This window comes from Gallinula chloropus (genome assembly GCF_964237585.1).
Source record: "Gallinula chloropus genome assembly, chromosome: 5".
Taxonomy (NCBI): domain Eukaryota; kingdom Metazoa; phylum Chordata; class Aves; order Gruiformes; family Rallidae; genus Gallinula; species Gallinula chloropus.
The window spans coordinates 24,958,168-24,984,698 of record NC_140090.1 but is presented as its reverse complement, the minus strand read 5'-3'; the positions used below and the strand labels follow the sequence as shown (position 1 = coordinate 24,984,698).

General features: G+C 35.7%; 1 protein-coding gene across 1 annotated transcript in view; it reads left to right on the top strand.

Annotated features, from left to right (window-relative positions):
* Nucleotides 1–26,531, top strand: part of TTN (titin) — a 239,952-nt gene that overhangs the window by 108,946 nt on the left and 104,475 nt on the right. The window contains exons 141-165 of the mRNA XM_084264549.1: nucleotides 270–374; nucleotides 985–1,062; nucleotides 1,265–1,348; nucleotides 1,909–2,241; nucleotides 2,877–2,957; nucleotides 5,366–5,446; nucleotides 7,765–7,875; nucleotides 9,115–9,192; nucleotides 9,856–9,930; nucleotides 10,532–10,612; nucleotides 10,906–10,989; nucleotides 11,303–11,452; nucleotides 12,196–13,164; nucleotides 13,598–13,681; nucleotides 17,247–17,363; nucleotides 17,715–17,837; nucleotides 18,101–18,184; nucleotides 19,119–19,238; nucleotides 20,560–20,676; nucleotides 22,489–22,572; nucleotides 23,029–23,124; nucleotides 23,689–23,763; nucleotides 24,565–24,645; nucleotides 25,748–25,852; nucleotides 26,266–26,343. Coding sequence (XP_084120675.1) covers nucleotides 270–374; nucleotides 985–1,062; nucleotides 1,265–1,348; nucleotides 1,909–2,241; nucleotides 2,877–2,957; nucleotides 5,366–5,446; nucleotides 7,765–7,875; nucleotides 9,115–9,192; nucleotides 9,856–9,930; nucleotides 10,532–10,612; nucleotides 10,906–10,989; nucleotides 11,303–11,452; nucleotides 12,196–13,164; nucleotides 13,598–13,681; nucleotides 17,247–17,363; nucleotides 17,715–17,837; nucleotides 18,101–18,184; nucleotides 19,119–19,238; nucleotides 20,560–20,676; nucleotides 22,489–22,572; nucleotides 23,029–23,124; nucleotides 23,689–23,763; nucleotides 24,565–24,645; nucleotides 25,748–25,852; nucleotides 26,266–26,343 — 3,474 coding nt within the window. The remainder of the gene's footprint in view (nucleotides 1–269; nucleotides 375–984; nucleotides 1,063–1,264; nucleotides 1,349–1,908; nucleotides 2,242–2,876; nucleotides 2,958–5,365; nucleotides 5,447–7,764; nucleotides 7,876–9,114; nucleotides 9,193–9,855; nucleotides 9,931–10,531; nucleotides 10,613–10,905; nucleotides 10,990–11,302; nucleotides 11,453–12,195; nucleotides 13,165–13,597; nucleotides 13,682–17,246; nucleotides 17,364–17,714; nucleotides 17,838–18,100; nucleotides 18,185–19,118; nucleotides 19,239–20,559; nucleotides 20,677–22,488; nucleotides 22,573–23,028; nucleotides 23,125–23,688; nucleotides 23,764–24,564; nucleotides 24,646–25,747; nucleotides 25,853–26,265; nucleotides 26,344–26,531) is intronic.

Sequence of the window (26,531 nt, the reverse complement as noted above, 5' to 3'; positions counted from 1 at the left end):
CAAATAGTCTTCTACAACCTCTCATTTATAGCATTTCTTGCTAATATTTTCCTTTGCAAATGATGCTGTGTATTTAAGAATGGGGCATCTCAATAATCCTTATAAACCAACTGCATTTTGCTGTTTTCATGGAGTGAAAAAAAATTTAATAGACTTTTCCTTACTTTTATTACTATTGTGACTTCAAAGCTGATGTCATTGTGGTTTATGTTATGTGTTTTTCTTTGTGGGGTCGTGAAAGTAAAGTTCTTAAAATAATATCTTTAAAGTCCCTGAGGTGGCAAAGAAAGTTGTGCCTAAAGAAAAGATTCCCGTCTTTGTTCGTGAGGAAGAAGAGGAGGAAATTACTCCAGAGGAAACTATACCAGTAAAAGGTATACAATCTTTTCTTGCAAGTTACTCATAAGATCTTTAGTTTTCATTAAAATTCATCTTTATTTCTTGTTCTAAGTGGTATGTAAATCTTAGTGATGTTTTTGGGAGCTTGTCATCTTGTTTCATGTTTTTTCATGTTTTTAATACTCTAAAAGTGATTTTAAAATGTGTTTGCAAAATAATATCTTTAAAGAGCCAGAGGTTCCTAAGAAACCTGTCCCAAAAGAAAAAATTCCTGTATCCACTCCTGAGAAACTGGAGCTTCCTCCAGCAAAAGGTATAGAAATTAATACCTAGGAAAACAATGTGGTGCTACTTTCATTCAGTGTCGCTATTTTATTTTGTTTCTTATTTATGTTAGTTTTGTGTCCCTGCTGTCTTTCTGTATTTATGTCTGAGTGCCTGTCAATTTCATAACAAAAAGTTCTTCAGCAAGTCTCTCTATTGATATAAAGTGTCTTGGTTTTTTATCTGTCTCATCTTTAAAACATTTAAAATATATTCTGCAGAACACTTCTTATTTTATTGTGTATGTTTGTGTATGTTTTCTCTTGTCTTTCTGATACCACCATCGGATGACATTCTTAAAATAAAATAATTTCTTTAAAGTGCCTGAGATGCCTAAGAAACCTGCTCCTGAAAAGAAAGAACCTGTTCCTAAAAAGGTGCCAGGTCCACCTGCCAAAGGTATTGCAGTTTGTAAATGCTTTTTGTCATTAATAGATAACATTCTTATACAAGTTGTGTTTAGCAAGGAACGTCTTAGTATGTCTGTCTTGTCACTGTACTATTTGTTTGAAGTTTCTGTTCTACTGTTTGTACACGTCTGGGTTTGTGTCTACTTTAAAATTGTGCAAAAGAACACTGAAGTTAAGTCCTATCTTTAAAGTACCCAAGATGCCCAAGAAGATTACCCCTGAAGAGAAGGTACCTGTTGTGCCTCCTGAAAAAGTGGAAGTTCCACCTGCAAAAGGTATACATACTCTTGATTATAATTAATATTTATACTAAAAATTCTCTTGGCCACATTCTTTCTAATTTTTGTCATTTTTCTATGAATTTTTTGCCTGAGTTTACATTGAAACTTCATTAGCAATTCTTCACGTTATGAAACCATACAAGTATCTTTCTTGTGCTTTTTTACTTATACTGCTTCACGGTGTTTTTTTAAAAAAATCCTAAAAGAAATCCATGTCTTTAAAGTCCCTGAGGTGCGTAAAAGAGCTGTTGCAGAAGAGAAAGTGCCAGCTGTTTTACCCAAACCCAAAGAACCAACACCAACTAAAGGTACAGTTACATTTCTTCTTATTCCTCCCAACCATTTGGTTTTCCTCCTAATTCCTAAAATCTTTTATAATAGATACTGTTTCAGGAGAATGTCCTTTATATTTTAATGTAACATGCTTGTGGTTATCATGTAAATTTTTTGTTCTATGTTGATTATCTAGTCTACCTATATATATATATGTATATATATATACACACATAAAATAAAATAAATGTATGGTGGTAATAATAATACTGTTTCTAAAGTTCTTGAAGTACCCAAGAAACTTGTTCGGAAAGAAAAAGTCCCTGCTCCTGCTCCTGTGGTGGAGAAGTATGAGTATACATATGAAGAGTATGAGAAATATGAGACATATGAAAGTATTGAAGAGTTTGAGAAGGTTCAGGAAACTGAAGAAATTGAGGCATATGAGGAACCTGAAGAACCTGAGGCATACAAGGAAATTCAGGAACGGGAATATGAAGAGGAAGCTGAGGAAAAAGATGTCTATGAAAAATATGAGTTTAAGGAGAAGGAAGAAGTCTATGAGAAATATGAGGAAGTATATGAGGAGGCTTATGAAGTCCAACCAGCTTTAGGTACATTAAGTCATGATTTCTTTGTTCTTATTGTTTGTTGAGTTCCCAGCTGCTGCCTTCTTTGGCTCTTTGTTTATATTTTTCCAAGATTATAGCCCTATGTGTGTTAGTTGCTGGTAATAATAAATTTATTCAAAGATTTTTTTTCTCTTCTACTCCTTCCTAAGTAGAATTCCTTTAGGAAGGAGTAGAATGGGAGGATTCCTCATTTGGCTGCCCCTATCTCGTGTAGATATGACACAAGAAAAGTAAATTATAATTTTCTGATGCAGTTCATCTTCAGAGAGAATTAGATTATTTTTATGGGTCAATAATTGTTTTGTTTTGCTCATTTTAGCTCCTGTGAGACACATGGATGCTAAAGTTGTGTAGGACCTACCTTCTTATCGTTAAATTATCATGACAGTATCCCTCATGCCAAACAGAAATTGCATTTAAATGTGTCAGAAAGATGTACTCTGATATTCTTTACCTTTTATTGATCAAGAACTCTGAGACTGGTGGCTATCTTGTCTCTGCATAAATGCTGAGATGGTGGTTTCTCTGCAAATGAGTGATTTTTCTGCTTGCTATCTTTGTATCTATTGTAACTCCACCAAAATAACTTAAAAACCATAATCAAATCTTTTTTTAAGTGCCTGAGGTGCTTAAAAGACCTCTGCCAGAGGAAAAAGTACCTGTTCCTGTTCCTAAAAAAGAAGCTCCACCAGCTAAAGGTACATTATCAGCTATTAGATAAATTTAAAAGCACAACCTTCTGCCTGAGTCTCTGAATCCCCAAGTCCAGTAATTTACCACGCTGATTTGACTGCTAGACTATTTCTTTCACAGTGCAATCAAATTTCTGTACTAGTCTGCAGTTCTGTAATTTTCTGTTCATAGTGCGTAATTTACCAGAAAATCATTATATGCTTCTCATATGAATTATCAGATTTAAATCAATGGGAAAGGTGTGGGGTTTTTTAAAGAAAGATTTGGAGTTACTTGATAGGAAATTAAAACATTAACATACTCCCAGATGGCATTAATTTGATCTTATTGTTTATGAAACATATTATGTTTCATAAATCAAGAGCAGTGTTTTTCTTTCAGTGGATACTGAAGACTTTAGTTATGTGAATTCAAGCCAAATAATTTGAGGGATAGCCTGCAAGGACACCATTCAATAGCGATTAAGATTATATTTTGTAGTTTTTCTAAATTTTCTGATTCTTTGCATTTCTTGCTTTTTGTTTAACTTGTACTCTTACATAATATTATATTGCAAAAGTTCTTAAAAAAACACCAATATCTTTAAAGTGCCTGCAGAGCCAAGGAAACCTGTTCCAAAAGAAAAAGTACTACCTGCTGTTCCTAAAAAGGAAATTATTCCACCAGCTAAAGGTACACTTCCTCTGCATTGTCCTCATGAATCACAGTCTGATTTCAGTCTTTCGTCATTATTCATTGAGAAAGATGTGCATATGTTTTACGTCCTTACGTGTTTTTTAACTGTTTGTGACTGAGTCTAATTTTTTGCCTATTTGTTGAAAATCTGTGAGTCTCTTGAAAAAATGTATGTTCTGTCATTATGTTTACATAGGAAAGTATTTTTAAAAGAAAGAATATTTTTTTTCCTTTGGAAAGGGAGATGATTCCATCATCAAAATGTATATCCATCTTTCACGAATATTTTTAATATGTTATTTTTCTGTCTAATGTTCAAAATTAACATAGATGTTCTTTCAGGAAGCATTTTGTCCTTTATTGTTTCATTAATCTTCGTTGCTAGATTTGCTATTCTTTTTTATAACTTCTTCCAAATAACACTGAAAGCTCTAAAAGCAATCATATCTTAAAGGGCCAGCCATTGTCAAAAAAACTGTTCCTGAAGATAAGAAACCTACGTATATACCTGAAATAGAAGTTCCACCAATGAAAGGTAAACGAACCTTTGATATCAGATTTTATGGAAAGGAAGTATTTGTATGTTTTTACAACTAACATCTTCTGAAATGATGCTTATGTTCTTTATACCATGGAAAGAGTATCGAGTCTCTAAGTGCAGATAAAGCTCGCAGTGATAAATTGAAAACTCAGACAAGCATTTCAGACATGCTATACTTGCCCTGAACAGTAAATATATTGATTTATTAATTAAAACATGCTGAGCTAGTATTGCTACTTTCCTTCAGTGCTTTTATATTTGTAATATAGTTGTGAATTTAGTTTTAACTGGGGGATTGAAGCTAATACATTGGTCATGACATTTGTGTAGTAATATGGCAAAAGCTAGTTAGTTAAAACCATCAAAGCTGTTACGTATGCCAGATGGAAAAGCATGATACAGTGAGAAAAGCACGTGGCCCATGCTCTTTGATAGAAAAAAACCCATAAATTTCTTCACATAATTAATTCTTCCAGCAAGAGAGTTCTAGAACTGAAAATATTTCATTTCCTAAAAGGCAAAATATTTGGGAGCTCCAAAGAACTTACTATCATGGGGTGAGTTCTGTATGGGATTTTAAAAGTTACTAAGAGAAAGCTAATGCCTTTGAAAGTTGTCTTTGAAGAGAAAGTACCCACCACTATCACTAGAGAAGAGGACCCTCCTTTGTATGAAGGTGCCTCAGTGACACATCTACCAAGCAGTAAACTGCAGAGAATGTATCAAGTCATGCTCTAGATTGTTCTATAAAATATGTGAATTTTTCAACTTTTTTTTTTATATTTAAGAGTAACTTCCATCTGTGTGTTTGAGACTCTGCCTCCAAATTTAGTCATAGCGTATCATGTTTTTAAATGCTTAATTCTATTAATGAGAGAAAGAAACCTAAATAAGAGATAAACTAAATTTCCAATCAAGGCAAGCAGTTTTACAACTTTGGACCAAAGAGATTAACTGGTTTAAGAGGTATCCTGAGTATGTCTTAATTTTTAAGCTGGGATAAAGATAGTTGACACCAGATGAGGACAAGTGAAATCTAATACACAGAACTAAGTAACTAAAAAAATGATATATTTAATTTATTTTCAAACAGATCTTTGTCCACATACATTTCACCACTTTTGCATTGTATGTTGCCTTTCTAATATTGTCTTGTAAATAATACTAAAATATGAAAATTAACTAATATCTTTAAAGAGCCTGAAGTTTATGAAGAAGTTCCAACAGAAGAAGTCCCTGTTGTTATTCCTACTGAACCAGAAGCTCCAACAGCTAAAGGTACACCAACTATTCAAGCAATCTCTAAAGCAATTTGCTCCCTACAGATTAGTTACTCAGCTTCATCATTCCATCTGTGTGCTAATCCATTATTTAATGTGTTCATTCTAATGTTACCTTAGATTGTATGTGTCTGTCATTGCTTCTTTGTTACTTACATTTTGTATATTATGATGTATGTTAAAAAATGTAATATCTTTGAAGTACCTGCGGTGACAAGGAAAACTGTTCCACTGAAGAAAATACCTGCTACTGTACCTCCAGAAGAAACTCTTCCAGCTAAAGGTATATGACCTCCAAATGGATTTTCTTACAAAAGTGAGGTGTCATGTGAGAGACCAATTATGTCCCTCTGCATGATTGCCCAGAGAAGTTGTGGTTGCCCCCTCCCTAGAAGTGTACAAGGCCAGGTTGGATGGGACTTTGGGCAACCTGATTTAGTGCAAGCTGTCCCTGCCAGTGGCAGAGGGGTTGGAACTAGATGGTCTTTGAAGTCCTTTCCAACAAAAACCATTCAATGATTCTATGATTCCATGTTTTCTTCTATTTGATCTTGTATGCAGAAACTTTGTTCATTTATTTGTTTTTGTCTTAGAAAGAGAGCACCCACATAGGGAGATCAGAGATATTTCAGCCTTTTTTTTATGTGTTAAACTAATGAATAATTATTAAGACAGAATCATTCAGGAAAACAAATTCAAGTAACATTGTCTATAAGGTCTTATTTTTGTTTTGTATTAGCAGCTGCTCAGACAGATTGATAGTCTGCATTGAGATTTTAATATTTTGAAAGACAAAATTAGGCAGCATCAGGAATTAACCTTAATTTACTTTTTACTTCTTGTCTCAGGTTTAATTTCCCAATATATATTTTTAAAAAAATATAAAAGTTTGTCACAGAAGCTTGCTTGCAGAAGCACTTTTTGCAGTCACATTAGGGGCTTTAATAAAGTCAAGATTAAAGAAAGACTTTAAACCAGGGCAAAATACAAAGCCACACATTTTTTTCATAGCAATACAAATTTATAATAAAATAACAACACTGAAGTACTCTATAGCCATTTGAAACGCAACATTCAGTTAATTGCACGGGAGTTTTGCCTTCCTTAATAGGTAATCTTGATATTTTAAAAAAACCCTGAAACTCTTTAAATTGCCAAAATTCCTAAAGATTATTTGATAAGAAAAAAACCCAACTAACTAGTACCTTTTAAAGGGAGGAAAGTCAGAACTGTAAGTGTTAGGAATCAGAAAAACTAATTACAGAGGTGAAGTTGTTGAGTTGTATTCACAGGTTATTACCTTGTTGTTCTAGTAGAATTTTTTATTGTTACATAGAACTGTAATAGTTATTTCCTAGTTCAAATTTCTAAAACAAATCAATATTTTTAAGTTCCTGAGGTAAGAAAGCAAGCTGTCCACAAAGAAAAAATTCCTCCTGCTCTACCTAAAGAAGTGCCTTCACACCTTAAAGGTACAAGTAATTTTCAGTTGGTTTTGAGGGATAAAACCCCATGTTTTCATACATAAATCTTCAGACATCTTGAGAACATTCTGTCTACCATAATGTAGAGTGTAGTCAGCAGCTGTAGTTAGCTGCAACAGTATAACATTTATTTTAAAAAGGTAGTAATTATATTATTTGCAGTTGTACTTAAGAAGAATATTATCTTTATGTGCAAAGGAGACAATTGCAAGGGACTCTGACATATTAATTGAGATCAGTCGGGGGGAGGGGTAAAATAAAATAGGGGATCAGAGCTTAGATATACAGGGCCTATCTCTTTGCACACAAGTACCTCAGTTAAAGACACTTAACACATCGTTCTTCTGACAAGCTTCAGGGGTCAGATCAGGATAGAATATGAGATATTTCTTTTCCCTCATTTGAAAGAATCCTGATTTTGAGAGTAGATATAAAATAGACCTGTGGATCTTAAGATGGGCTTGAATATTATATAGTAGTTGTTATCTTTTACGTTGTCTTGTTTTCTGAAGATATTCTAATAACTTAAGTATTTACACTAATATCTTTCAAGTACATGAAGTTTATGAGGAGATACACATAGAAGAAGAAATTTCTACTGTTCATACAAAAGAGGAGGCTCCAGCACCTAGAGGTATACAACTTCATAAACTCTTCCTGCAATTAGCAAACTCCAGGAAAATTAAATTATTCTTGTTCATGGTTTAGTTCTTGTTCAATGTCATTAATATTTGTGTTCCTTCTTTTAGTACCTTACTTACATGACAAACTTTTTTTGTGACTTATGTTTCTATTCTATATAAATTCTTAAAATGAACTAATATCTTTAAAGTGCCCACAGTCATTAAGAAAGATGTTCCAGAAGAAAGAATACCTACTCCTGAGCCTAAAAAACCAGACCATACACCTGTTCCCAAAAGACCAGAAACTCCACCATCCAAAGGTACTTTGATAGACTAATAGAAATAAATTCTTTTTCGTATCTTACATAATTTTCATCTAATAGTTCATGGTCTACTTGTGTCAGATCTGTGGCATTTATGTTGTGTAAGTCCTTTTCGTGTTTCTCAACTTCTCTTTGAGTCATAAAATTAAAATCAGTAAATATCTTTTAAGTGCCTGAATTGCCCAAGAAAACTATTCCTGAAGAGACACCTGTCCCTCTGCCTAAAAAGCCAGAAGCTCCACCTGCCAAAGGTATAGGCCAGCATATCTTTTCTTTCTGCTTTTTCTCAAAGTTTCTTCTGTCCCTTGTTTTGTTGAGTTTGTCTGTTTCTTTTATCCAAGAGTAATACATCATGAAAGCACAGAACCTGTGTCAGAAATTAGCCAGAGACTAAAAAGAAGGAAAATTCTAGCTGAGTGAATTCTAGCTGAGTGAATGCAGTGATATTTCCAGAACAGTCTTTGTCACTTCATGGGTGTTTATAGGTGCTGTAAACTGCCTCAGAAGTCATATCAATACTGAATCAAGAGGTATATACACTTCCTCTTTCACATTGCTCATGTTACATGTAGGGGTCAAGTGATTAAATTTTGAACGGAAATGGCATTAGACACAGAAACCAGTTGTTAAAATTAACTTCACTTATTTTAGAATTCTGTCTGAACTAGCAGTTTGTGTGGCATGTCACCACTGCATCACAAAAGATCCCCAGCAAATTCTCTTCAACCCGTGATTTGCAGGAGTGATAGAACCATGGAGACTGTTCAGAACATGTAACTGTTGTCAGAGTATCCTTATACATCTACTTGTTTTGTCTTATGTCTCTGTGTTGCATGTTTTCTTTTTGGAATTCTTAAAAGTACACTAATATCTTTAAAGTATCAAATGTTCCTATGAAGTCTGTCTGAGAACAGAAATTATATGTTGCTGTGTCTTAAGCAACTTAACACAACACCACCACTTAAAACATATATGGCAGCAATGGTGACTCACAGGAGATTTCTCTTTCTCTTGGACAGTAGGGTTTACCGTAAAAGAAGACATTACCTTTTATTTCTCTTTTATAAAAAATCCTAGTAGTAAGTAAAGTATACAAGACTTTTTTACCTAAAGTATCTCTTTTTATATCTGATCTTACATTTCTTTCTGATATGGTTCCTGTGAGACTCTCTTCTTAATAAATACGTATTTTAAATGACTGAAGTATAACAAAAATGAATGCTGTTTTCTTTAAAGTGCCAGAGGTGCCCAAGAAAATTCCAGAGGAGAAAGTACCTGTTGCTGTGCCTAGAAAACCAGAACCACCTGCCAAAGGTATGTTGTCCTATAGGTACCTAAAAATTTGTAAGAAAAAGACCCCTCTGCCTTGATTGTGCAGATTAGTTTCTTGATTGTAGTTGTGTTGTACCTTTATTTTCTGTGCTCACAATTCTAGATGTCCTACTGTTTTGAAAATTCTTATTGAATCTTCGCTGTAATTACTGTAATTAGTGTTATAAATACTGGTGTGGCTGGACAGAAATGAGACTGATAAATGAGAACCACAGCAAAAATCTTAAAGAGCAAATGGCTTCTGTGAGATGAACTATTCCTGACTGACAGTGAAAAAATTAGTCCCAAAAGAAAGTTTAATAATTTCAAAGTATAGAATAAGTGATACAAACGTCTAACAAAGAAGTCATAGAAAAAAGTGACAATGAATACTTATTGCACAATGATCCGTTAGTCAAATGGACATTTGGGAGGTTAATGAATAAAATGGAAAAATAATGTAATGAAGGAGAAGAAGCTCCAAAAGACTCTGAGGCATTTCCTCAGACTTTATAGGGACATAAAAGAACTTTAAGTCAATAAACATGTCAATTCAATTACACCATTAAGAACATCCCTACCTTGTAATTTCTACTGAAAAGCTTTGTATATAGTTGAAAAATTCAATATAACTAAAAATAATCTCTTTTCTTTAACTGCCTGAAGCACCCAAGGAAGTAGTTGTAGAAGAGAAGATCAAAGTTGCTGTTCCTAAAAAGCCAGAAGTACCACCAGCTAAAGGTAGTTGTCATTAATAAAGCCACAGTAAGAATTTATCTCACTGATAAGGCTTTTTGAATATTATTTTCCCACCTTTCTGTCTTACGAGCTTTAATTTTTGTATGTCATTTTTGGGAGCAGCTTTTTACTCCTCTCAAATGAGACTTGACCAAGAGAGCCAAAAGCCTATTTGGTAAAGTGTGTTAGGTTTAATAGATGTGACCAGATGTCTTTCTGTTTCTTTCTTTTTCAACTTCAATACTATTTAAACTTCTTAAAATGCTTAGTGTTAACATAGTTCTTAATTTTAAAGTCCCAGAAGTGCCCAAGGAGGTGTCAAGACAAGAAAAATACTAGTTTTGGAGCCTAAAAAACCCACTAGTTTGTCATTATGACATAGTACAGAGAATCAAAAGCATCGCTTATGTTCTTTTAACACTATAGAAGACAATACCCAAGACCTCTATTAGAATTTTCTTTTGTTGCAAATATTTTTTCAAGTGAACAAATGTGTGAAAAAAATAGATCTTGGTAATGAGTGTTCTCACTAATACTGTCTTACTGTTTTGCTTTAATATTTTTTACAAAATTCTTATAGTAAAAGCTATTCATATTTTTCAAGTGCCTGAGGTACCAAAGAAAGTGGTCACAGAAGAGGTTTCAATTAAAGTACCAAAGAAACCAGAACCTCCACCAGCTAAAGGTAACTGTTGTAATGAAAGAAAACCCCTTCTTTTTCTAGGATACCATTTTAGGATATTGGTAATTTTACTTTTGCTATATATAATCTATAAAATATTTTATTTAAATTGTAGTATTTGCATCTGTACATCATTGGGACATCAGAGACAATTTCTTGTAGGTCAGGAAAAAGATTGATATTCATAGTCAAGCCCATTGATGTTTTTAAAATCTCGGAGATTTACTTTTTCTTAGTGTCTTAACACTGCAAATATATGTTTAAATTTCACACAAAATTAATTATTTTCTTTGAAGTTCCTGAGGTGCCCAAGAAAATGGTTGCAGAAGAGAAAGTACACATTGAAGTTCCAAAAAAACCAGAACCTCCACCACCTAAAGGTACATGTTCCATACTGATAAAATTGCACAGCAATTCTAATCTGTTTCTCTAAATATTATCTTTTTCTAAGTTTTTCTTATCCTCTTTTTTATATTCGAGTATTTATAAATGTTACAGATTGTGTTGTCATCATCTTCCTTTGTGGATAGCTCCCAGTAAGCAGCAATGGCTATTAAGGGTATACATCAAGCAATATGAAAAACAGTTTATTTATAAGGGCTGGGATTTTATCTAATGATGTTTGATTATTTTCACCTTTTAAAATCCTGTTCTTCAAATTCCTGAAAGTAAATGAAATAAATATCTTTAAAGAACCTGAGATGCCGAAGAAAGTGATTCCAGAAAAGAAAATACCTGTGCCTAAAATACCAGAACCTGAGGTTGTGCCTAAAGAACCAGAACCTGTGGTTGTACCAGAACCAGAACCTGCACCTGAAGAACCAGAACCTCTACCAGAGAAAGGTAAATCACAACACTTGTAAAATAACAAAAGCAATATTTTTCCTCTTTTCTTTAACACTGTGGTTTGCTAGACCTTCTGTTTTCCGAGATTCTAAATTATACTTGTTCTATGTATCTGTCTATATGTATGAAATAGGCATACAGGCATCTTTTTGAAGAATAGTGACAAATCTTGGATGTCTGAATTGTGCCTGTATTTTATCCTTAATATATTCATACTATTTTGGATTATTCTTACTATTCTACTCACTTGGATTTTTGAAAACAACCACAACTTTAAAGTCTTTAAAATTATAATAATAGAAGAAAAGAAAGAACCCATTCTGGTAGCTAGGAGTTGAAGATATCAATGTACTTGAAACACCAGAAGCTCCACCAAGAAAAACTAGATGCCATCACTGCAAATTCTTGAAAAATTCTTCTGCTTGTTACTAACATCTTTTGTCCTGTCCATTCTGTTTATAATTATCATGGATTTTACTTATAGCTCTATCAGTGCACATGTGCACATACATGTGGAGGCATGGAGGTTGGGGGAGGAGGGCTGTACTTTTAAGAGAAAAGGGACAAAACCAAAATGTAATACACTCATCTTTATAAAAAAAGACATAAATGATTGATACTGGATATATTTTAATGTTTTCATTATGATTGCAGTTTTATGTTTTAAGATTAACTTAAATTTGGTATGGTTGCCTGTGTTGTTGTTTAATTTAGAACTAATATCTTTTACATACATAAAGTGTCCAAGACAGCTTTCCCAGAAAAGAAAGTACCTGTTCCAGTTTCCCGAAAACCAAAGTCCATTGCAGGACCCCCAAAATCAAAGCCTCAAGAGATAGAACCTGAAGAACTGGATCTTGAGAGAGTGATCTGTAAACAAAAGCCTGATCTGGCACCCCAAAAAATAGACAATGTTGTGGCAGCCAAGAAGCCCAAGACAGTTTTGCCACCCCAGAAACCAGAATCTGTTGTGGCATCCCAAAAAACAGAGCATTTTGTGGTGCCTGAGAAGCCAGAGTTTGTTGTGGTACCTGAGGAGCCCAAACCTGAAGTGACATCCCAAAAACTAAAGCATGGTGTGATGCCCCCAAAACAAAGGCCTGTTGTGGAACCCCAAACAACAGAGTATGTTGTAGTGCCTGAGAAGCCAGAGTTTGTTGTGCTACCTGAGGAACCCAAGCCTGACATGCCACACCATAAGCTAAAGCATGGTATGATAACCTCAAAGGAAAAATTTGTTGTGGAATCCCAAAAAACAGAGTCATTCATAGTCCCCAAGGAACATGAGCTCACTGTGGTGACTAAGGAGTCAGACACAGTTGCTTCACTTCAGAAATCAAAGCGTGTTGTGGTGCCCCCCAAAACAAAAACTTCTGTGCCACCCCATAAAGCAGAGCTTTTTGTAGCACTTGAAGAAACAGAGTTTATTGCAGATTTCAAAGAAACAACTGTTGCAGTGTCCCAAAAATCAAAGCCTGTTGTGGCATCCTGCGAGCCAGAACTTGTCATTGTGCCTGAGGAACCAGAACCAATTTTAGCACAACACAAACCAGAGCCTTCTACAGTACTTCAAAAAACAAAGCCTGAAGTGGCATCCAAGGAAAAAGAACCTGTTTTGGCAAGTGAGGACATACCATCAGCCAAGCTGGCCAAAAAGCAAGAGACCGTTGTTGCTATACCTAAAAAACGAGCAGCTCCACGATCCAAAGGTACCTCTTATGAATAGGGTCTCTTTTCCTTCTCTTGAGTATACTATGTTTCACTGCTTGTTTTAAAGCTTAATATATATAACTAAAAGACACTAATATCTTTAAAGAGCCTGCAGTGCTGGAAAAGGCTGTCCCAGAAGAGAAAACTCCTGTAGCCGCTCCTGAAAAATCAGAACCTCCATCAGCTAGAGGTACATGTTATCATGACTACATGATAAACATACCTAATCTTCTCTTAAGTATTGTCTTAACCTCTTTTGTTCTGTCATTTCAAATCTGAAGTTTTGAAGGATGCTTGCTAATCAGATCACATTGAGTGAGTGTGTGTGTGTGCAAAACTGTTACTTCAGAGCACTTCTATTGTCCTCTGTGTTTCAGTCTCTGTGTTCAGTTGTATGTAACTGTAAAATTAAATGTACTAATATCTTTAAAGTGCCTGAGATGCCTGAGAGGGCTGTCCCAGAGGAGAAAGTGCCCATTGCTGAACCTAAAAAGCCAAGAGCTCTGCTTGCTAAAGGTACATGCCACCATGATTATCATCATAATGAAGGGGTGTTTTTGTAAAGAAGTTGACTTTTCACTTATATTGACATCAGATATACTCTGATACCTGAAATGTGAGAGATGTACCCAGAAAATTACTGTGCAAGGGTATCAAATGTTTCCTCACCTAAAACCATCCAAACTTATGTTGTACTGCTGTTTTGGCATATTCAAAAAGTTCAGAAGGTAACATTTGATTTCTTAGGCTATAGTAATAAACAATGTTGAACTCCTGCCTATGAATAAATGCCAAAACTCTGTGGATGCTAATAAGGGATTGAATGCATAAACTGTTGTTCACACTGTTAGCAGAGATGGCACAGTACAGGATTGAGTGGAATGCAGCACTGTTAGGTTTGTGTTTGGACTTGGTAATCTTAAAGGCGTTTTCCAACTGAAATGATTCTATGGGAATTGCAAAATGAGGAGAAACTCAAAGTTTCATCAGAGAGTAGCAGTTTCTGTACATAGAGCAAAATAATTTTGAATATTTCTATGTACCTTTGTTGTCATTGGTGTCATCATTGAGCAGAATATTTACTTAAACTGTTAACTGTAATTTGCCTGTATTTGGTCAACATGGCACGTAGCTGTGGCAGGGCAGGTTTAGATTGGACATTAGAAAACAAAAAATTTTACTGAAAGAGTTGTCAGGGCCTGGAACAGGCTGCCCAGGGAGGTGGTTAAGTGACCTTCCCTGAATGTGTTCAAAAAAAGGATAGGTGAGGTACTTAGGGATATGGTTTAGCTTAGGATGGGAACAGTTTGACTTGATGATCTTCAAAGGTCTTTTCCAACCTTGTGATTCTGTGATTTGTGAAGCTGTTACATTTTTATGAATAGCACCAAAGATCAGCAAAGTTCCTGTGAACACCTGATTAACTGAGCCTTTTATGAGGCATTTATTTTCTCAGTTTAATCACAATGAGAGATTTTATGATTGAAGTACTAAAAAATTACGTAAGATAATATAAAATTTTACACATCATAGACAGCTGATGCAGTGCTGCACCATTTCATATCCTTTAGAAAGTCCCAAGCACTGCACAGAAAAGTAAGAAATTCCTCTGCCGTTCTCTCCATCTGAAACACAATGACATTCCTCAAGTGAAGTTCCATGTCACATTGATGATATTTAAAGCATTTAAATAATTTAAATAATTAATATAACAGGAAACAGTTATATGCAGTATCCATTGATTAGAATGGAAATCAGAACTGTTGTAGGAAATAATGTGTGAAGCAAAAAACTTCACAAAAAAACAAATTACAGGAAATAATGTGTGAAGGAAACATACAAAGACAGAAAAAGAAAGGTGAAGTAAACTTGCAGGATGAAAATAGTGAAAATATCCATATGAAAAGTAAAAAGATGGCAGTGACCACCAAAATCAGCACAGAACACACAGTCATGAATGATACCTGAGTAGTACCCTAAATACAGTAGGATGTATGTGTTCTATATTTCCACCTTGACTCAATACCAGAAACTGAACAGAATTCTCATCGCCTGCATGAGGCATCAGACTCCCAGTCATCCACGTGTTTTATGCAAAGCCTAACTGGGGACTGAATGTAACCACAGCACTTTCTCAAAGAAGACTGTGTGCGTGCATTACTGATTGTCTTCTTGCTGCATATACACCTATAGTGCCCACAAAACTAAAATATACTAATATCTTTGAAGTGCCGAAGGTACCCAAGAAAGACGTTCTGGAAGAGCCCAGAAGGGTATCGGTGCCCCAAAAGCCAGACCCTGCACCAGTTCGAGGTACCTGTCGCCCTGTGCCGCAGCCTGAATGAGACTCTTTGTGTCTGTCTTACATGTTACTTCTGATGTCTGTTATGCTGTCCATTTGTAATCACCTGAAAAGTCTACATTCCATGTTGTGTATAAATTGTGTCGTTAAAACACAAATACATAGGGAACATGAGGCACTATCCCAGTCACCTTCATATGTGTTCCAAATGTGAAAGAAATGTTATGTGGGAAAGAGCTTTCTACTTTTGATTTTTAATATAAACTCATATCTTTATTACTTTGCCAAGAATGTCAAGTACTATAAATATTTTTCCTCAAAGTATTGTTCTTTAACCACTACCAACTCTCAACATTTTCCTATTGAGTAGTAGTAACAACCAGACACAATCATACAATCATACACTGCAATATTAAGAAAACCAGACCAAAAAAGAAGAATCTGGAAAAGCCCCACTATCGTAATAACTGATTACTTCATAGAGAATAAAAAGGAAAGTCAGGCTCAATGGGCTGTTAAGAAAATTATATTGATATGGGAAAAAACAATCCCAAAGATAAAAGTGTTCTTAGCTAAGAAATTAGTATTTTACAACTTGGCCTAGATCCTAAATAACATATACTCCAACGTCATTAGTAAATGTATTGCAGATGCTTAGTAGATCAGGATGACTTGCATGCCACAGTCAAAATACCATATAACTGTAGTCATACTTTGATGTATTTTGTTCATGGGGACCCAAAAAGGTGACTTCTGCAAATCCACCATTGAATTGCATACAGTTATCTGGTACAGATCTTTCTGCTGAACAATTCTACATGTCTACAAGATGACTTTCTCTCTCTGCAGTTAGCTGTTTTTACCTTCAGCAGGTGACATTTCTAAATACAGGGTTGTAGAAGCCCTAAATTGAAAGCTGCCATATGCATATGCTGAAAAAAACAACACAGAAAGAGCTGAGAGAAATAGTAATTATGATGAGATTTAAGTTCCTCAGCGTGTCACTGTGCAGGCTGGTGAATGCAAACTACCAGTGACACCATGAGGAATAGCCATACATAAGGTATGGGCTGACGCTGCTCGGAGGGAGAAGTCAGATCCCAGCAGGACTGGGAATGACAGCCTCTCTCCTGGGAGGGAAGCCTGCTGAGGCCAGAGGAAAGGCATCCTAATTCATACCTCACCCGCAACCTGTACCCAAACAGAGCCAGCAGTTTTCTCACAGGACCTACTTTGCATCAATCACCATCTGCTGTGCCTGTGCTCATGTGTGTTTTTGTATGTATGTGTGTGTGTGTATGTGAGTCAGTGAGACAGACAGACCTGGGTCGATATCATGAGACCTGTTTCGTTACTTCTGTGAGCACATCTTTTGTTTACATTTCATCGTTCATCTTCCTGTTTAATGTATACAATATACATCTCACTAACACCTTTGGAGTACCTACGGTGTCTGGAAAGGCTCCTCATGAGGAAAAAGTACCTGTGGCCATTGCCAAAGCATAAGGGCTTCAAGCACCCAGAGGTACCCGTCTTCATGGTTAACAAAGAAGATATTTAATCTTCTTCTCCTAAGCTCTTTCCTACCCTCTCTAGGCCTCTCTCTGTTTTCAAAATGAGAATCTCAAGGTTGTACATGCTTGGTCAACATTGCTGCACACGTGTGTCACATTTTGAGCTGGTTGTTGGGATGTTCTGTGGCCATGTTGCCCTGATTTTTGTTCCTACTGGGCAAGTGTTTTCACCAATGTAAAATGCAACACACTAATATCTTTGAAGTGCCCAAGATGCCTGAGCCAGAGGTCCCAGAAGAGGAAGAGCAGGAGGAAGAGGAGGCACTAGAGGAAGTGACACCAGTTCCTGAGCCTGGAGAGCCAGAAGCTCCTCCAGCTGAAGGTATATGGTGGTGTTCTGAAAGAGCCTGCCGTGCCCTCTGGGTTATTTAATACCGAGAGCTCTCTGGCCTTCTGCCTTTTGTGGGGAGGGGTGAGAGTGGCATTTGGTCATGTTGTGTCTGTATGTCCTTGAACATGCAGGCAAGGTGAGGGTGGGTCTGGTCAGCAAGAGCTCTCCCTCATGAGCCTGTACTTTGGCTCTTTGCTGCATGTAGTTTGCCTGAATAAAGACTGCCTGAAGAGGAGTTTCGGGTTCATCTGCCAAGGGTTTACTTTCTTTCTTTGTTGCTTGCCATTTGGCTATTCATGGACCTTTTTCTTAGTCAAGTAAAAGGGACTAATATCTTTAAAGTGCCAGAGGTGGCCGAGGAGGAAGAGCCAGAAGAGGTGCCAGTGGTTGTTCCCCAAAAGCCTGTGGCAGTGCCCAAGAAACCTGTGCCTGCACCAAAGAAACCAGAAACTCCACAAGCTAAAGGTATATCTTCTGTAGGCAGTTGCTTTGTATTTTACAATGTTGATTTATACTTTTGTTTGCTACCCCTTCTTTTGCATAAGATTCATTATGTGTCCTCAACCCCTGGCCTCTGCTGTGCCTATCTTTGTATATGCAACTAACAAACCAGTCACTAGAGCAATGTTGCAGTGTTGGAAATATCTAAACTCTTTGATTTTGTCATAAGTGTTATGATCACTTGCAATTCTTAACCATGAAATTAAGAGACAATAATATCTTTAAAGTGCTTAAGGTGCCCAAGAAAGTTGTCCCGCAAGAAAAAACCACCGTTGCTGTACCCAAAAAACCAGAACCACCACCAGCTAAAGGTACATGTCATCATTATTAGTATCATCATTAGAATGTAATATCATGCTCTTCTGGACTTAGATTGAACTAATTTTTCAGGTGAAGCCCTATGGGAGATAGGTGTGTAGGAAATATGGAGTGCAATGTGGAGTGACAAAGAAGTGGCAGAAAAAATAGAGATTCTATACGTTGAAAAGTATCTGCAGCTTTCTGAACTTTTTGTGAAGTTTAAGAATTAACAATTAAAGAATTCTTAGTTTAAAAAGAATAACTTTTTTCTGGAGAAGTGTCTGCAAATAAATCCATAGTTAACATAATATTGCACCTCTGAATTTTCTAATAGACTGTATTACTGGATGACAGCAGCAATATCAGTTCTGTATCTCTTTAGAAGTTCATTAATGCCACTAGTTATGAGGTGGATTTGCTAGCAAAAGACTCTTAATATCTATTGATGATCTTGTTTGCACATGATAAGATTATTAATATAAACCAAAAGAGAGGAGAGGAAGTATGTATTATTGTAAATAACAGAATCTAAAGGACAGGAACTGTGGAAAATTTAAAATTAAGAGCTGGTGTAAAGAATAGCAATACTTGATAGGAAAAAAAAATGGTAAGGATAAAGCAAATGTTACTTTAAAAAAAAGTAAAAACTACAATGACAAAATAGTCATGAATGATACCTAAGTGATACTCTAAATACAGCGGGATTCCATAAATAAGTCTCTGATCAACTATTACAAAGAGGGTGTATGCGTTCTACATTTCCACCTTGACTCAATACCAGAAACTGAACAGAATTCTCATCGCCTGCGTGAGGCATCAGACTCCCAGTCATCCACGTGTTTTATGCAAAGCCTAACTGGGGACTGAATGTAACCACAGCACTTTCTCAAAGAAGACTGTGTGCGTGCATTACTGATTGTCTTCTTGCTGCATATACACCTATAGTGCCCACAAAACTAAAATATACTAATATCTTTGAAGTGCCGAAGGTACCCAAGAAAGACGTTCTGGAAGAGCCCAGAAGGGTATCGGTGCCCCAAAAGCCAGAACCTGCACCAGTTCGAGGTACCTGTCGCCCTGTGCCGCAGCCTGAATGAGACTCTTTGTGTCTGTCTTACATGTTACTTCTGATGTCTGTTACGGTTTTCAGGTAATTTCTAATCACCTGAAAAGTCTACGCTCCATGCTGCATATCATTTAGAAATTCAATCATCTAGTATTTTCAAATTATTCAAATTATATCTGGAATTTAATTTTAGATTTCGTATTCTGAATCATCAAGCCCAAAACTTTTATTTTAAGACTGCACCTTAAGTTTTCAGATAACTGCATCATGTATTTTTGTAAATTGACAATGAATGTCTCCATGACTATTATGACAGACTCATCTAGTGTATATTATAGACATGAATATTTCAGAATGAAAAATCAATTTTAATTCAGAAATACACAGATGAGAGCAGTAAAAGGAGTACTAAGTTTGTAAGGAAAATTCTGAAAATTACAGAGATTATAATGAAGACAGAATGGTTGTAAAATCCAGTGAATCACACAGGGTGTGAAAATTGCAACAAGTGAAATAAAAATTGAGGCAAGAGAGCTACATAGGATAAGAAAATGAGCCAATAAAAATAAAACCATTACCAAATAATGGAAATTGAATAAGACAGAAATAGGGACAAAGGGGAAACATAGGGTTCTTCAGCGTGTCACTGTGCAGGCTGGTGAATGCAAACTACCAGCGACATCATAAGGAATAGCCATACATAAGGCATGGGCTGATGCTGCTCAGAGGGAGGAGTCAGATCCCAGCAGGACTGGGAATGACAGCCTCTCTCCTGGGAGGGAAGCCTGCTGAGGCCAGAGGAAAGGCATCCTAATTCATACCTCACCCACAACCTGTACCCAAACAGAGCCAGCAGTTTTCTCACAGGACCTACTTTGCATCAATCACCATCTGCTGTGCCTGTGCTCATGTGTGTTTTTGTATGTATGTGTGTGTGTTGTTCATCTTCCTGTTTAACATATACAACTGACTGTTACTAATACCTTTGGCGCACCTGGGAAGGCTCCTCATGAGGAAAAAGTACCTGTGGCCATTGCCAAAGCATAAGGGCTTCAAGCACCCAGAGGTACCCGTCTTCATGGTTAACAAAGAAGATATTTAATCTTCTTCTCCTAAGCTCTTTCCTACCCTCTCTAGGCCTCTCTCTGTTTTCAAAATGAGAATCTCAAGGTTGTACGTGCTTGGTCAACATTGCTGCACACGTGTGTCACATTTTGAGCTGGTTGTTGGGATGTTCTGTGGCCATGTTGTCCTGGTTTTTGTTCCTACTGGGCAAGTGTATTCACCAATGTAAAATGCAACACACTAATATCTTTGAAGTGCCCAAGATGCCTGAGCCAGAGGTCCCAGAAGAGGAAGAGCAGGAGGAAGAGGAGGCACTAGAGGAAGTGACACCAGTTCCTGAGCCTGGAGAGCCAGAAGCTCCTCCAGCTGAAGGTATATGGTGGTGTTCTGAAAGAGCCTGCCGTGCCCTCTGGGTTATTTAATACCGAGAGCTCTCTGGCCTTCTGCCTTTTGTGGGGAGGGGTGAGAGTGGCATTTGGTCATGTTGTGTCTGTATGTCCTTGAACATGCAGGCAAGGTGAGGGTGGGTCTGGTCAGCAAGAGCTCTCACTCATGAGCCTGTACTTTGGCTCTTTGCTGCGCCTAGTCTGCCTGATTGTTAATATTTAGCTCAGTTAAGTAAAAGGGACTAATATCTTTAAAGTGCCTGAGGTGGCCGAGGAGGAAGAGCCAGAAGAGGTGCCAGTGGTCATTCCCCCAAAGCCTGTGGAAGCTCCCAAGAAACCTATGCTTGTTCAAAAGAAACCTGTACCTGTTCCAGAGAAACCTGTGCCTGTTCCAGAGAAACCTGTGCCTGTACCAAAGAAACCACTGTTTGTGACCAAGAAAACAGAGCCCGTGTCTGTGCCAAAAACACCAGAGTCTGTGTCTGTCCTTAAAACCCATAAAGTTCCTTCAGTTAAAGGTACATTCTTCAGCAGCTGAGCTTCTCCCTTTGCTCTCTGAATACTTTTTCCCTCGTTTCACTGTTATATGTAGTGCTTAGTTGAGTAATCTGTCTCTTTAGAATTTTATTCTTCATGTTTTAATGACTTGCTCTTTTTAAGTGTTTCACTTTTCATTGTTATGTGTGTATATATGTAAGTATCTAATGTCCACAAAAATGAAAATTTACTAATATCTTTAAAGAACCTGAAGTGCCAGAGAGAGCTGTCCCAGAAGAGAAAGTGCCTCTTACAACACCTAAAAAGCCAGAATTAAAAAAACCAGAGCCTCCTCCAGCTAAAGGTATATATTGCCACATGGCACCTCCTGAGAAGGAGATTCTTCTCTCTTTTGTTTGTTCATAACTGTGTCTTCAGAATGTATCAGTTGTGTGTAGGCTACCTTGGGGAAGACTGAAAAAATACAGTCTTTCCTGATTATGACCACAGTTACTCACTGTGATTTTTCTGTGTTGTGGGTGTCTGTCTTTTTATGTTTGGTATGTACATTTATATACCTACAAATAAAAGAAACTAATATTTTTTAAAGTGCCTGAGGTGCCCAAGAAACCTGTCCCAGAGGAGAAAGTATCTGTGGATGTTCCTAAAATACCTGAACCACTACCAAGTGAAGGTACATGCCATCATAGCTATTACTGCAAGGAGTTCTTCCAAACATAAGATTTAGAATAGATGTTTTCCTTTTTCCCATTATAATGTTTGTAAATTGTTCACTTCATATCTTATATGATACCACTCTATGTTTCTTGAATCTACTATTATATTTTCATGGTTAGAAGTAAAATATAACTTGAAAAATTAAATATTTTCAAGTAACGTGCTCCTGCACAGGATATTCCTTATAAAGTATGTTTCTTTATAAGATAATAATCAATTAAATTTGATTCTCTACTAAATGTGAGTCTCTCAAAATCTAGTATTTGTAGTTCTGTTGGCACTGGAGTTTTTATTTTTTCCAGTTACAATGATTCATCTACAGTTCAATGTTTAGTTTATATTGTATGCATTAAAAATAGAGTCCTTCACACAACCCTGATTGATTCTTACAGAGAGAGAGAGAGTAGTTTTTCAAAAGTATACATTAACTGTAAAGGTGCCAGACAGTGAGTGATCCCTTATCTTAACTTGTATTTGTCTGTGTCTATTGGAGTGGCTTTCTTTTGACTAATATCTACATAACTGTTGATGTGAAATGGACTTCTATTTGGAAACTTACACCAGTTGTCAATATTCTTTAAAGAACATGAAATCGTAAAGGAAATTGAGCCTGAAGAAACAGAAGAAATTCCAGTTGCAGAAGTAGAAGAAGCTTTACCAGTTGAAGGTATACAAAGTACCTATCTAGAGGCTGTCAGGCATCTTTCTTTCATTACCATGCAGGTTCTTTTCTTGCTTTGTCATTTTTTGCACATGTATCTGTACGTCTCTGCAAAATTCCTCCCATTATTATGTTTTGGAAAGGAGTTCTGATCTCTTCATTCTAAGTACAATCTGAGTTTTCACTTCGTTTCTTGTCAATGAACGTCTTCCTGGCATTTGGCTTCCCACCTTTGTTTTCATGTTATTAACATGCTTTTTGAAGTCAGCTTGGATATTTGTATAAGCTGCATGCTGCAGAGCAACAGCCTAAAGCTCCTTCATGCTCCCATTTAATTCAATGAGATTTTTTCCACTGGCTTCGTGGGGAATGGAAAATTACCATCTTTATATTTGTACATTGCTCTTCACATAACTACAGTGGTAGTAACTTTATACTAAATCTACCTAATGTTATTTAAAGCACCGGTACCTGAAAAGAAGATCCCTGAAAAGCGAAAACCCCCACCGCCCGCTCCACCAACAGAAGATATTAAAATGGCAAAAGAACTACTTAAAGGTATAATCATCTGAAGCCACAATTAACAGTGGGAACTCAAACTTGTAATCTTATTAAAATATAATGATGAATCTTGAAAAGCATGCTGAAACATATCACTTTGGATCTTTTTTTTTTCCTAATTTACTGTCACTCTAATGGTGCACCTTACTAATGCTCAATCTCTAATAGTTTCTTACCAGTGTTATGCCAAGTCAGTTTACATGGGTTCTTTTCAACAGTTACAGAAAATCAATCTATTTTAAAAAATCTTAACCAAGTTAACAGTCTTCTACCCTTAACATAATTCTTCTGTCTTTAAGATGTTCTTACAAATTAAAAGAATCCCCAGCAATAATTTGCTGGTGTTACTATATGAACAACAGTTTCAGATCAACTGCATTTCCTACAGATCATCTGATTTCATCTAAACAGCTCCTCAGCCAGAATCTTAGCTTTGTAGCTCTGATCTTCTATTATGCCAATAGTATTAATCAGGTTTTATATTTTTTTAGAAAGTTCTTTTCTTGGTTTTTTTTTAATCTAAGCATGTGTGTGCTATAATTCAAATAATTTTCTTTAAAGCTCCTGAATCAAGGAAGAAAGTTGTGACTGCAAAACCTGGTGAGCCTCCGAAACTGGAACCCCCACCCGCTAAAGGTACCTAGCTAATATCTTACTTAAATTAACCATCTCATGAGCCCAGACTTGTAGTTCTTGGTATCTTCTTAAATTTGCTCAGAAATATCAAAAAGCTCATTATGCTCAACAGTGGACTCCAGTCCTGCATGTATATGTTCATTGTTATACTTGCGTCCACTTTAATCTCTCATAATGCAATTTGTGAGATGCAAAAGGCAGAATGACAGAAGAGTGACGTTTTTATGAGTTTTATCACTTGTGTAGGTATTCACAATGGTTCTTTGCTTAGGGATAAATAAAAAATAGTATACTATTTAAATATATATTTCATTTATTGTTTTTTAATGAATTGAGCAAACCACTTTAAAGTACACCCTTACATGTTCATGTGTACTGGAGCTTAAGACATGCTAAACAGTGGGCATCTCAATGCTGTTCCAACTTCAGAAATTAAACTAACTGGATAATTATGAACATCATAGACAGTTCAGATTAATAGATAACATATACCTGTAAAGAAAGAAAATTAGAAGATTAAAATGCTACTATACTCTTTGAATATACTGTATGGATTTATCAAACTATATTTCTCTTTTGATGATTTGTATGAAAATTTCTTTTTATGTGTAAGCCTAGAAGACAACTGTATACAAATAATGTAGGAAAAAATATTAAAACTACTGACTTGAATCCCAGCAGTTTTACCTTTGATTTTAATATTCAGTAGTGGACCAACTTGTGTGTTTTTGGAATGGTTAGTTGTTTGCTTTTACTACTGTTATGAACACATAATAAAATCTGGAATAATGCTCTTTTAAGTGCCTGGACTTGTAAAGAAACCTCGCAGAGTAATTCCTGAAGTCACTCCTCCACCAAAAGAAGAAGTTGTTTTGAAAAGAGGTATAGTAACTTGGCTCTGTGTTAAAAATAAAAACAACCCAGCATATTACCATTGCTCACTATATTCCCACAAGTAACATGGGATTATGTGAGTGGTATGGAAAATTACATGAAAATTACATTACGTGATGCCTGCTTCTTGGGGAAAGCCTTTATAGTTAGAGGGAGGAAGTCGGAATATACTGAAAATCTACCAGATCCAAATGATCTGTGAAGAAAACAGACCAGAACACTGAAAATCTTGTTTGTAATAACTCTTTTCTGTTTTTTTTAAATCTCTGTAACAGTAAAGTTGATAGCTTTCCACTGTTTTCCAGTGCAAATGTAGTTAAAGTCACATATATTGCATCTGTATTTTCTTATGGTTTTCTTAGAAGTACTGCACAGATCACAGAACACTATGTTACAATGGAACAGCAGTCCCCTTTCCTGTAATGTCTGGAGCCTTCTGAATCACTTCATGCTCATATTGTTTGGAGAAAGGAAGAATTAAATCCAGTTATCTTTGAAATACCATAGTGGGGTGATTCACAGCTGACCTTCAAATTTCAGACAACATAATAAAATGTAGATATTCAGCTTTTCAGATGGCGATCTCATTGGATATCCAAATCTGATATTTGACAGGACAAAAGAGAAATAAGTGAAATGAAAAAGAGGCATTACATAAGTTGGAGTTCTCCAAATATAACACTTGAAGCTTCAATCTTGTTACTTAAATCAACAGGATTTTAATTAATAATCATGTATTTTGTCTCTGAAAACCATCTGAAGCTGCAGTTAACTGTATAATTATGTATAGTAACTCATAATTTTATTATTGTAGGAAATACGTGATAAGAAATTTTATTCTATCATAGTTAACATTGACAACTTTGCTCTCATATGGACTGCTTTTAATGAAAGGATCTTTTTTCTCTAGATGGCTTTGAATTTTAAAAGGCTTTCAGAATAGTATCTTGAATAGTTACACAAACTCTTCCATTTATATCGAACTATATATGTTACATTCATTTGATATGCTTTTAATCTTTTGTTGTGTTCACTATTTTATTCTTTTGTTTACCTGTGCTTTAAAAACTGAAATTCTTTTCTTTTAAAGTTCTTAAAAAGAAATCAGAAGAGGAAGAACCTAAACCAGAAAAAGAACCTAAACCAGAAGTTAAACCAGTACCTACACCAGTAGAAAAAACTAAGAAACCTGAAGGTATTAGATTACAATCAAATGTATCTAGTAAAGTATAATTTTAAAATATTTTTTTTAAATCCCACTTTTAAGTAATGTTCTCTGAAATTCAGGAATGAAAATGAGATTTTAAAAGATAATTTGCATTAATCTAATTGGGTAAATTAAAGCTTTGATTAAAGCACAGAGAAATTTGACATCTATATTTGGGTCTGAATTCTGCATTTTGGGATTGCTTCTCAAATATATGTTTCCTTTTGTCCGTTCTAATTTATTCAAGTCTCACTCTTAAAAATACAGTTTATACCTTATGAACAGCTGGAATTGGTTATGTCTAAAAAAGAATGAAAGCTTTTAAATACATTGTAAATAATTCTATTTGAGGACTCAAGGTATTTCAGCATATTTTACAAAATAAAAATAATATTTTAAAGTCCCAGAAATTCCTAAGAAGAAAACTGAGATACCTGTCATAAAGAAAGAGGAGAAACATGTGCCTGAACCACCAAAAGGTACAGATGTGTGGTGCTCTTTTTCCTTATTGCAGCAACTAAATGATATTCATTGCTGAATATCATGCTATATTAACCTGACCCATTGATATCAATCAGTCTGTTCTTGACTGTTGTGTCGTGATTAATCCCTTTGCATTCTTCTGGATTTCTTGTTGGCTTCAATTCTTCAGTGCTTTAAAAATTCA